This window comes from Perognathus longimembris, chromosome 22 (assembly GCF_023159225.1).
Source record: "Perognathus longimembris pacificus isolate PPM17 chromosome 22, ASM2315922v1, whole genome shotgun sequence".
NCBI classification, from domain to species: domain Eukaryota; kingdom Metazoa; phylum Chordata; class Mammalia; order Rodentia; family Heteromyidae; genus Perognathus; species Perognathus longimembris.
Window position 1 is genome coordinate 30197235 of NC_063182.1, and position 12642 is coordinate 30209876.

General features: G+C 37.6%; 1 protein-coding gene across 8 annotated transcripts in view; it reads left to right on the forward strand.

Annotated features, from left to right (window-relative positions):
• The window catches only part of Pam (peptidylglycine alpha-amidating monooxygenase), a 155367-nt gene that overhangs the window by 37126 nt on the left and 105599 nt on the right, over positions 1 to 12642 (forward strand). For all 8 annotated transcript variants that reach the window (XM_048331140.1, XM_048331141.1, XM_048331142.1 and 5 more), the window contains exon 4: positions 7181 to 7268. In XM_048331140.1, coding sequence (XP_048187097.1) covers positions 7181 to 7268 — 88 coding nt within the window. The remainder of the gene's footprint in view (positions 1 to 7180; positions 7269 to 12642) is intronic.

The window sequence follows — 12642 nt, forward strand, 5'->3', positions numbered from 1 at the left end:
ACACACCAAGGGAGTACACTGGGCGGAAGTATGAGAGACAACTTTTCATGTAGGTAAAAGAATGAGTTTGAGCCAGGCCACTCTGCTTTCTAGCTCTATGATGCGGGACAAGTCAATACACCTCTCTGCCTTCGAGGCTTATCTACTTGGGAGGAAAGGTGATCTGACTTAGTGTTTTGGGGGAAGGAAACACATGTGGGCATGAAGCCAGGCAGAGAAATGTCAGCAGGTCTGGTCACGAAGCAGGCTTGCCTTATGAAAGTGAAGAGTGGATCTGAGAGCCGTTGCGTTGAACACGGTGAAGTAGGAGAGAATGGAGTAATACCATGCATGGAAAAGCTGGAAAGGAGATAAGGAATTGATTCTGTAGGAAAATAGGAGACTAGTATAGAAATGACAGTACAAAAACAGGGCTTAATGGTGCATTTGCTCTTTTATCTTGTGTGACTCTGTACTGATTCTTTACTTGGTTCTAGTATTGTCATAAAGTGCAGTTAGAAAAGACTATCATCTAGAAGTCTGATTCTTTCTTGGCATTGAATATCCTCTATTCACTCATAAGGATTATTTCATTTGAAGTGTATGCCCAATATATAGGCTTGCTAAGATATCTTGCTTCTTGGTTAATTTGGCAACAGCACCTGAAAGTTCTCATAAACTGTGCTAAGGTTTTGTTATGTATATACATCATTGTTCATGCTAGCAAGTATAAATGATGATTCCTCTATAAAGTTTTCTGCTTTAAAACGAGGCAGAAGGTCTTCCTTTTAGTGTAGAATTGCTTTCCGATCATGGGGGAGCTAGCAGAAGATGATACAATACATCATCTCTGCAGGTTCTCAGCATGCTAGCTAATGGCCCACACACTGGTGGCCCTCGCTGGTGCCTGTACTTCCCTATGCCTTACTGCAGGATTACCATCACTGGAGTGACTCCTGTAGATCCCACACTTGCAGTGGAAAGCCTGTCCTCGGTTTCTGTGAGCAGCTTTGGAAGGATAATTGTATATGTTTGACCCTTGTGAACATGGCTAAAACTAGTCTCTCTTTTATCTTACTGTTGGCACCCCCCCCCCAACTCTTCCTGCTTAACATGGCTTTAAAATACTAGCAATATTAGCAAGCCAACTCTTTATCATAGGCATGCATGTAGTCATGGGCTGGCCATACAAATTCATGCTTGCATCCGACTTACTTTAGGTCATGCAAATAAAATCACATGATCTAATAATTGCCTCCACAATCTCTTCTTTATGAAAACAATTTTAAAACATTAATTTTTATCTTTATGGGTTTATTTTCAAGGAAATTTTGTTTTTAATGTTTGTCCTGTACATTGGAAACATGTAACAAAATCTGGAGTTAACTAAAGTAAGTAAGCCTAAATCTGAGTTTGCTCAAATAATAAAGAATATTATGGTACTAAAAGTGTTAAGTGGAGTCACAATCGCCTGTTATTCACCTATGAGATTTTCAAAAGATATATTGGCCTTGAGATTTGTTGGAGATAGAGATGGGGAAGGTGGAGGGTCCAATCAATGGAGGATTAGCCCCAGCACTTATTTACCTACTGACTTTATTTATTTATTTACTTGTAAGTTTTGGAGATCTAACTTAAGGCCTCTCAAATGCTACCCAAGTATTCTACCTAGTCTTTGTTTTGTCTGTCTTCTTTCCTTCCTTCCTTCCTTCTTTGCTTCCTTCCTTCCTTTCTCTTTCTTCCTTTGTTTCTTTCATTTGTTTGTTTTTCCTTTCTGTCTCTTTCTTTCCTTCCTTCATTTCTTATCTCCTTCTTTCTTTTTTTCCAGTATGACAGAGTCTGTACATGACATGCAGACTCAATATGCAAACACTTCCAGCCTTCCTTTTATATTTTTAACACACACACTATAGTAAATTCTAATGCACAGCCCAGACTGAAAAGTACTGTTGAAGAAAATTATTTTACAACATTTAAAATAGTCCACTAAATAAGCCATTTACTCTACTTAGTTTATATAATGTGATTCTTTTGAAAGGAAAATAAAAATAAAGTTAATAGTATTCTCCCCAGTGATACATATATGGAATAATTCTGGAATATTGAATTTCTGGATACCCATACATAAATTTACAAGGTATAGTGTTTTTGTTCAGTAGGTTAATTTTTCAACAATTTATGGCATTCTTTTAATGTGTATTTTTAGCTAAAACGGGTCTTGTAGCCATTTCCAATCATAATTTGGGTTGGTTATATGTGTATTGATATCTTCAAATTTGCTGTTCCTTCTATTTGACTATGTGCATTTTTCACAATCATTCTGCGTCCTGAGTCTGGCAGATTTATCAAAATATGCCATGCAGCCCTAGCCCTGTGGTATCTACTTGGAAAGGAAAAATGGAGAGAATGCCAAGTGCTAAGTGAAACTCTCTTCTAGGTTATATTCTTAGAAAATTTTATGGCCCTGATTGTAGTGTGATTTTTAGCTCAAAGAGGCCATAAATCCCAAATCACCTTGGTGGAGTTAGGACATTTTTTCCATAGAGCTCCAGAAAATGGGCCTGCCTATTTCTCATCTCCGAATGTTGCCACCCATCCTTTTAAGTCTCTCCTTACAAGTATCATTATCCTTGGGCAAATCCTCCAACCTCTGTTTTCTGTATCATCACATTTCATTTAATTAGCGTATCTGAGTCACTATATATGGAGTTTTAGTCCTTTAAATGTTCTCAGTTCCCAGAACTTACTTCTACAATTTCCCCCTGATTCCTACACATCAAGCGAGCTTGACTGTGAGCAGCCATTGGACTGAAGTCCCTTTTCTAGTTAGCTGCTGCCATCTCCTTATTGAGTTGGAAGGTTGATGGTACTTTTGATCTTATCACATATCACATTTGCTTGCATTCTCACAAAGTTCTTTGGGCTATTTTCCCTCCCACCTCAATGGCCTTTGTTTGTTGTGTCTATAAGAATTGCACACTTAATTTCAATCATTTTCATTATGATCTGCTAAGCCTTTTTTAAAAAATCATGGGTGGGTTGCTTTGCATATAATAGGAGAAAAGGAAAAGGGGAATTCCTTTTAAGATGTGATTTTTTAAATTTATTTATGTTTATCAGCCTGAGCATGAACTCTGAAAGCAAGCCTCACAGAGAATATCTAGGCACTGTAGCACAAGAAAGAAAAGCAGGCCCTTGCCCGCTAAAATCGCCTGTCACCGGAAGGAAGCAGGGCTGTGGCTTTGGGGTCTGGAAGCAGAGTGGGGGGGAGAGAGAAGGTCTTAGGCCAGGGACTCTGTAAGCTGGAGAGCTGGAGGAACAAGAGGCTGAGCCAGCAGATAACGGAAGTTCCCAAGCCATGGGGGCCAGTGGCTCATGCCTATAATCCCAGGTACTCAGGAGGCTGAGATCTGAGGATTGATGAGCAGAGCAGGAAGACAGGGACACTCTTTAGCTCCAATTAATCACCCCAAAGCCGAAAGCGGAACTATGGCTCAAGTGGTAGAATAGTGCTAGCCTTGAGTGACAACACTAGGAGGCAGTGCCCAGGCCCTGAGTTCAAATCCCAGTACTGTCACACACACACACACACACACACACACACACACACACACACACATTCCCATGTTGGCCAATTTCTGACTGCCAATGTGTTGTCAGCAAATAGAGAAAAGGGAAGGGATGTACATAACAAAGGGTACAATACACAGATTCAACCAGCTCAGAAACCTCAAGAAAACAGGAAATGGGAAAATTGTGAAATTAGGAACAGACAGGCTTTGAATATTGTCTTTAATGTAATCAATTGTAAGTTTACACAATTGAATTTTTAACTATGGCTGTGTTCCTTAACTGCTTTGTAAGACTCGTAAAAACCATCAGTCCCAGCACATCACCGGTGGTGGTGGAGGAGATTCTTCCCAAGAGAAAGAGAGAAGTGATTTGGAAACCCACAGCCCCTCTGCCCCCGCCCAGGTGATATTTTGGTGCCTGAATAAAAAGGTAGATTTTGAAGCAGCTTTCAGCCTGGGGACTACTGGCATCAGAACAGATTTTCCCCTAGCCCTGAGGTGCTACTGAGACAGCCACAAACCAGCAGCCCTAGTCTGAGGCTCTCTCTCTTCTGTTTCTTTTCCTGAAAAAACAAACAAACACATTTTTGTGTCAGTCACCTTGTTGTGCTTGAAGTGAGGGGTAGAGGGGAAATCTTGGAGGCCAGAGCCTTAGGACCTGGAGCAAGAGTCTGGGGCCTTAGCCAGCCTGGCCCACTCTTAAGATGTGATTTTATTTTCTACATTTCAGCTGTTGAACTCTCCTCTAAGTCATCTATGTTATTTTGTGTTCAGTGGTCCTTATTCTTACAGGAAGTAGGGCATGTGTCCTTATTATTATTCCTATAACAGTTAGGAATGTAGAGCCTGTCAAATGAATCTCTTCCTTCTTGGCTGCTTTCTGGGCAGCAGGTCCTTTCAGTGAGCTTGTCTAAGGACTACATTATTTTTAGGCCTTGGTTCTTGGCTTTTAAATTTACATTTTGATACATTTTTAACTGGAGGCTTGTTTTTATTCAACTTGCAATGAATTCTACTTTGAACTATAATTGAAGTACTTAGATATTGTACTTTTTCTTTAGGATATTAAAATTATGATCAGTGGTCTATTTGTACCTTATACCCATAATGTATTTAGCATTTAAATTAGATCTCAAATTTCTGGAGCAAAGTATGAACCTGTGACAATAAGGTTTTTGAGAGGGAAGTGAAGAATTTTCATTTACTACTGCTTAGAAATGAAAATCAAACTCAAGTAGGAATTCAATGTGAAACAAGAAAAAAAAGTGGTACTTAAAAAGTGCATCACAATGAGATACTCTTGGTTAGAGAAATGATTGTTTGAGTAGTTAAGATCTTTTCCTTTAGAGAGAACCACAACAAGGTCTTCCTGAAATGAGCAAGGAATAAAATTCTTTTCTGTCCTTCTTTATTAACAAGCCACAGAAATTGTATATGTCTTCCTTTATAATCTGTTCTTACCTGACTCATTTCTTGTTAGTTTCTTTATGTAATTACTGGAAGCCCACTTTTTTTCCAGAAAGGTTTGTTGCTTGCCTGATAGAGGCATACACACAATGGAGAGAAGATATTCTTAGTGTGTTCTGAATTGATTCTGGCAGTTCACAGGTCTCCTTGTCTCTCTGTCCTGAGCCTTCTCTATGGTTCATGCTCTTATCTTTGCTACTACTGTCCATCTCTTGTCACAGTTGCCAGGTTTCCCCACTGAGCAGTTCACAAATTGAGCATTTTTTCTGCTCTTTATCCTGAAAGAGAATACACAGCGAAACTGAAGCATATCACTTGTTTTGCAACTAAGAGTTGAATCCTTAAAATGACTGTGAATGATCATGTTAGTTTAGTACCAAAATTCCAAGAGTGATTTGGTAGAAGGAAATCTATCTACCCAATATGAGATAATATAAGGGGAGAAAATCGTTAGTTATTGACTTTGGTTATAAAAGAGCACAGAAGTCACCTTCTTGTTTGACAAGTCCTGATGGACTGACATATTGATATTACAGAGGAAAAAGATGAGAGAAGAATACAATGAAACAAACACAAAGTTACACTTGTACATAGTGATATAAAGAATTTGATCAAATGAATATAATGTTACAAATTGCATCTTATTCCTAAATAAATTTAAGTGAATAAGAAAGACCCCAAAAAGCCGGGTATTTGATCTCCTCATGTCCTCTGGGCTTTTCAGTTTTCCTTCTGCCAAGAATTGTCCCAAGAAGGAGACTGGAAAGGAGGAATAAAACAGCATTCAACATAGAGTAGTCTGCCCACATAGGATGCCATTTGATCCATTCTCTCTGGTCAGTAAACATAGGCTTGTTAACAATATGATTTCCTGTGAGCCATGAAATGTCGCTATTTCCATGGATTCTTTCCTTCCAAAGCATCTTCAATCACATAGTCCTACTATGCTCTTCATTGATAGGAAAGCAACCTCACATTACAATGGGCTAAACATCTCCATATGTACTTTGTCAGCTTTGAGTGCTAATTTTCACTGTAACAAAAGACTTTCCTTCGAAGGTTCTAGGTCAAGGCAGCACAGAGCGACTCTGTTTTCTGAGCACCACTCTTTGCAAATTCTGTTCCTTAGCTTGATGTAGAACACTTTTAATTGGATAAATGCCTGGGCTTCAGATGCATATTTTAACAAGTGATGTTTTATTAGTTTTGTCAAACAGGCAGACCAAAATAGCAAAAAAGAAAAAAGATGCAGCTTTTCCACACACCTGAGACTTAGGATCATTTTAGACGATTTGGCATTTTTAGATGTACCACTGACAGAAACTGCTTCTGCCACCGGGACAATATTTTTTGGAAGAAGACATAAAGGGAATGGCAAACCTACAGCAGTACAGGAACCTTCCTTAAGAGTGACTATAAATAATACACATTTTTTTTAGAAATTTTATCTATTTTGATTCTGCACTGGCTTATGCTTATTTTTATATCCTTCAACCTGCTTTTAAGATTAAAGGAGAAATTCTACCACATACGTTTATGTGTCTTGTAACACAACGCCACGCTCACGAGCTAGGATATAACTTCAATCCATATTTTCACGGCTACATTTCCACTTACATTTTTGCTTGCTGACCCATCATTTCCCCATAGACATGCATGTGAATCCTGCTGTTATTTCTAGGTAGTAAATTTGCATTACAAGTCCTTTTGCTCCCATTTTGACCACGCACTGGGCCTTCTGTTTCATGGCACTGTTGTGTAGTTTTAAGGGCTCAGCACTCTACTGAAACCTGGAAGGAAGTATTTTGTGAATGCATCACCTGGAGCTTTCTTTTTATATTCACGTGGTGCTCTTGCCATTTTAAAGGAGGTCTTCCATGGGAAAAAAAAAAACCAAACAACCAAATGCACATGATGTGTTTGTATAGTATTCAGGCTGTGAAGGGTTATTTCCTCTTTGGGCTGTATAACACCTGATTATTATAAAATCATGTTCCTCTTGAGGAATAACATACTTTGTACAACCAGGGCATTCAGTCATTAGAGCATAAAAATATCTTTGCTACACAGGTATTTATTCCCTTTGTTCAAAGGTATAGTCTTGTGACATTTGAAAGGAAGTATAACTGGTATTCACACTGCGTATCATTTTCTCACAACAGTTGACTTCAAACCTCGAGCCAGCATGGACACTGTTCATCACATGTTGCTTTTTGGATGTAATATGCCTTCGTCCACTGGAAGTTACTGGTAAGGAGCATGGGCTTACAGTACAGAGGGGTGTCGGAAATACATGTGTGGTTTTTTTTTTTTTTTTACACGTACCAAGTGTATCCACACAGTTATTTTATAAATTATTTATGAGTAGGTACGTGTTGTTTTGTTGGATTTTTTTTGTGAGTTTTACTTATTTTCATTTATTAGTTTCTCCTTTTTCAAAGAGACCCATGGACTGGTAGTTCTGGTGCATGTCTATATTTAAAAAACTTATCTAGAAAGTACTGTTCAAAGCCACCTAGGGAAATAAAATCTGTAAGACTCCATCTTCAAAATAGTTACCAAAAAGGTATGTTGATGAATAACTCAAGTGGTAGAGCATCAGACAAGCAAATGAAGGAATCAAGGCCCCCACGTTCAAATCCTAGTAATAGCAACAGAGGCAAAACGTTTTATTGGCATCATAGTCAATGAAAGCATATATCTGTCACTCATTGTCACTGAATTTAAAAAAAAAAAACTCTATCTTCATGTCTACTATGTCCAAGTACAGAAGGCCTTTATTACAAAGCCTTAAGATTCAGATTGTTGTTGTCAGTGTGCCATGTGAAATTATGTCCTTTACCTTTGTCTTTCTTCCCCATGGTTTTACCCCTGATGAAAATATAACTGACTTTACTACCCTGGGTATTGTATATACATTTATCAGAATTAGGGATGGAAGGGGGAGCATCAAAATGGAGAGACAAAGGGAAAAGGCAAACCAATGCAACAGCAAGATTTACAAGACAATATGCTATAAACCAACTGTACAACTCAGGGGGGGGTGAGATTAGGAGGAGGGAAGGTGGGAGAAAAATGAGGAGGAGGTAACAAGTATGATAAGAAATGTATGCACTGACTTACGTATGAAACTGTAACCCCTCTGTAGACCACTTTGACAATTAACTAATTAATTAAAATTGTTGCTACTCTCATGTTAATTAATTGCCTTTGTTTTTAATTCATGGTTTCCTCCATAGAGCACAGAGATTCTGTTCTGTTTTGTCCTGGCCCCTGCTTGGTAACCTGACCAACTATTTCAGATCATTCTAATGTCGCCTATTCTCAATTTAAAGACGAAGTCTGAAGCTCAGAGAGATTTAGTAACTTGCTCTAGCAAACACAGCTGCTCCATGCCAGACCAGGACTGAATCTGAGATTGCCCAGTTCCAAATCACAGTAATTTCTGCTTTACTCAACTGTTTCTCATTCATGCAAGTAATTGTTATATTTTAGAAATTATTTTAGTCAGTCAGATGAATCTTGAACGTTCATGGCATCTCTTGAACAGTGAAGAAGCCTGTACTTAAACGACTGCCATAGCATGGTAGGAGATACCATGAGAGTTTCTAGAATAAGTGTTTTGAGCCGTACCAAAATTTATTGTACTTTGTGCTTGATGTTTTTGCTTTCATTTTGATCTTCAGTGTTCTTGAAGATTAGTGACATCTGAAAATAGCCTTCCTTTATAAGCTTCACATTCTTTTCATTGATAGGAAGAATCATTGTTACAGATTTAACAGCCCAGAGTAATGGAGTGTTTTGCTTTGCATTGAGAAGCCTCGGTGTCGATGTCCTGTCCCTACATAATCATGAGGACCGATAGGCCTTTCTTTGTGTATTCTAATAGTCATTATTCTGATGCAAGGCACACAACAGAGCAACTGCTTCCTAGTCATTTTTGTAATAAGCAATTGTAATAATGTATTTGGCACTGTTAAAGCACAGGGCAATTAGTGGAAATCTCCATGGACTGAGTATCATCAAAGCATTTGTTAATAGGCTTATTTGATGAAAGGGGTATATCACATAGGAACCTAGCTCTCATGATTGCCTTTATGTAAAACTGGAGTCAGCAAGACAGTTAATATTCTTCCGAATCAACATTCCCAGTTTTTTTTTTCTTCTTCAGTAAATTTTTGTAAATAAAATTCTAGATTAAAAGTTTACTCTTTGACAGCCTTTTTGGAATTTTACTCAGCAAATTACATTCTCTGATTTTTTGCTTTAAAATACTTCCTTGGAAGTTAGCAATATTTGCCTTTGGATTAGAATGATTAAAAATAGTTAAAAGAAATATATGCATTTGGGCTGGGAATATGGCCTAGTGGCAAGAGTGCTTGCCTCATATACATGAAGCCCTGGGTTCAATTCCTCAGTACCACATATATAGAAAATGGACAGAAGTGGCACTGTGGCTCAAGTGGCAGAGTACTAGCCTTGAGCAAAAAGAAGCCAGGGACAGTGCTCAGGCCCTGAGTTCAAGCCCCAGGACTGGCAAAAAAAAAAAAAAAGAAATATATGCATTTATAATCTGCTTCAGTTTCACCTCATTTATAAAGACTGCGTGAGGAAGCAAAACAGCTCTGGCAAACTATTGTGGTCCTATTAAAAAAATTACATAAAAGAAATCAGTTTATAGTTCTCAGGATAAAAGCATATCAAAATAAACACTTTATTTTGTCCCTTTTAAATTACTAACACTCCTAAATAGAATACTATGTTTAAAAATACCCTAGTTGGAAGCCTTGCAAGTTGGGAAAGTGTGATACAAAGAAACTCTAAATGAATACAGAAATAGTAAAGTAATCGCTATATTTGTTATTTAGCTAAAACTATTACTTGAAAGGCATCATGGAAGAATGAAGAAACAGTCAACGGGCTGGATTCACTAGGTAGACTGTTTGGCTCATTTAGACAAGAGTTAGTTTCTTCATTTCAAGGTTTACGCCAGATCATATATAAAACAACTCTCTGTTCCTCACTTTACATCTCATACTATTGATATGTTCCAATTGGAAAAGCAGGAGATGACTCCCACCAAGTAAGCGCCCCACTGGAATTTCTCCTGTAGCTGCGTCATTGAGTAACTTGAATTCTTCACAACACTGCACCCCTATGCTGTTAAATATAATTTAAAATACATGTCTGGTAGCCCGTATTCCGATGTGATCTGTAGATTTCTAATAATTCTCTTCATAACCACAAGGCAAGGAAAATAATTGAAACTATTACTTATCTTTGAACTAAGAACCATCTCGATTTAATATTCAAAGGTAGGATCAGATCAACATGCAATCTAGGAGACATGAATTAAATAAAATTCTTCTAGTGGCTCTAACTTTTCAGTACTATCTTGCATTGCATTTCAAGCTAGTATAGATTATTTCTGTACATATTTAACAGAATTTATGCAGAATTAGAGCTCATGGAGTACATGGATTAACTTTCAGGTTGCTTCACAAGATTTTCTCTCATTCCCTACCCACAGAGACTCCGGGGCTCAGTCCTGGAGATGCTCCCTGAAAGTTTTCAATTGGCTTAGACTCCTATCCTCCCCTTTGAATTAGAATACTAATAAACAATTCTACCAGTGTCCAAAGTCATGCATTCTTTTCTCTAAAAAAAATTGAGTTGTGAAGTTTATCACACTGATTTTCCAACTGTGAATCTACTTTTCAATTGTTTCAAGATAAATACAGCTTTTAAATGAAGATTCAAACACATCCACATATATTTGGGGGTATGAAACCAATCATGAATTTGGATGTAAAAAAGTATTAAAACTTCCTCATACTCTAGGGAAATATTCATGGACTCCAAAGTTGTTTAACAGCACAAGAAAAAGAAAACTAATAAGAATTTAATACTAAAATGTCAAGCATGGTTCTCTGCTTTTTTGTCAGTTTGCATCCCCTGACACACACACACACACACACACACACACACACACACACACCCTTTTCACTCGAGTGTTCTGCTTTCACTGGTAGCTGGCTGGGAATGTGTATATGTCTTTAATATAGAAAACAGTTTTCCCTTGAAATGATGAAGTTATAATTCATCCTCTGTCTTCAGGCAGCATTTTTATTATGAAGGCAAAGATCTATTCTGATGATGTTTCACTGTACTGCTGCCCTCCTTTGCTCTACGTAATTGCCTCTTTCTACTGTTCATTAAAATATATTTACAGTTATATTAAGTTTACATGAAAATAGTAGACACAGCATGAAGCAGTTTTCATTATGTAGTCATTTTAATTTTAAAGTGGTTTTTTTTTCTCTATGCACATCCCAGTCTTTTGTGTCTCATTCCAAATTAGCAGCTCACACTGGTAATGTGTCTAGTTAATTATATGCATGTGCACTTAAATTGCATACATTGATGTGAACCTTTTAATATACCATGGGGTGGTCCCTTTATAGTTAGAGTGAGCTGATGCTCAATTCCAAATTAACATATCTCCGGAGGATGCAAATAAGGACCAGCTGATGGGAAAGCAATGAGTCTTCTGACCCGTGTAAAGAAGGCGGCCGTACCTGTCCGTGGAACCCTGACACCTTTTCAAACAGGTCTTTAAAGGAGGCGACAATTCGCCGTAGCTAGAGAACAGTGGAGAGACATATGTTGAGACTGGAGCAAACAGAGCAGTAGCATGATTTGTGATTGTAAACCCAGATTTATCATTTGTTGGCTGAAAATGAGCCATGAGTTCTAAGGTGCTTTTAGTTTACTTTCCTTTTTCTCGTTTCTTCTTTTGCTCCTTCCCCCTCCCTGTTGCTGGGGATTGAACCCAGAGCCTTGTGAGTGAGAGGCAAATACTTTGCCCCTACGTGAGGGACTACTTCATCCCCTCTTCTGGTTTGTTTTTAAAGGAGAGTAGAGAAATGGAGACACTGAAGACAAGACAATTTAAATACAAAAAAAAAAAATCTATGCCTCTCCGCTAGAAAAAAAAGAATGAATTTTTATGAGATTGTGGAAATTCAAATTTGTGGGGTTTTTTTTAATTCTATAAATATTTTACTTTCATTTTAAAAATTCTTTTTTTTTAAGATGACATGCGTAATTGGCCATTGAGATTTGTAAAATTGTGGTTTTTGCTTATACAAATGGTTTTGGCATTTGGGGATGATTTTGAAGTGGTCTCCTTTTAAGAATATCTTCTGTTCTACTGAGCATAAGATGTAGGATTTAAAAGTGTTTATTATGACAAACTGTAAGATTTTGTTTTCAGAATAATTGAGGATTTGTGTGCAACAACACAGTATGGTACACCTTCCAACAAGTTAGCAGAAAAGATTTGAAAGGAAATGAGAAGTGTATGACTATTTTACAAGATAAATACAATGGATTTAAACATGGTGGAGTCTATACCTGCATCAAACATTGACATACTATTCATATGTACAAGCTTTATACTTTTGTTTGTTAGTTAAAAAAAAAAAAAAAAACTTTCCAGCCTGTTGCCAGCCTGTTACTTAAAAGGCTAAAATCTGTAGTTCAAAGCCAGCCTCTGAAGAAAAGCCAGGAAATTCCCTCCAAATATAACCAGCAAAAAGGCAGACTGGAAGTGTGGCACATG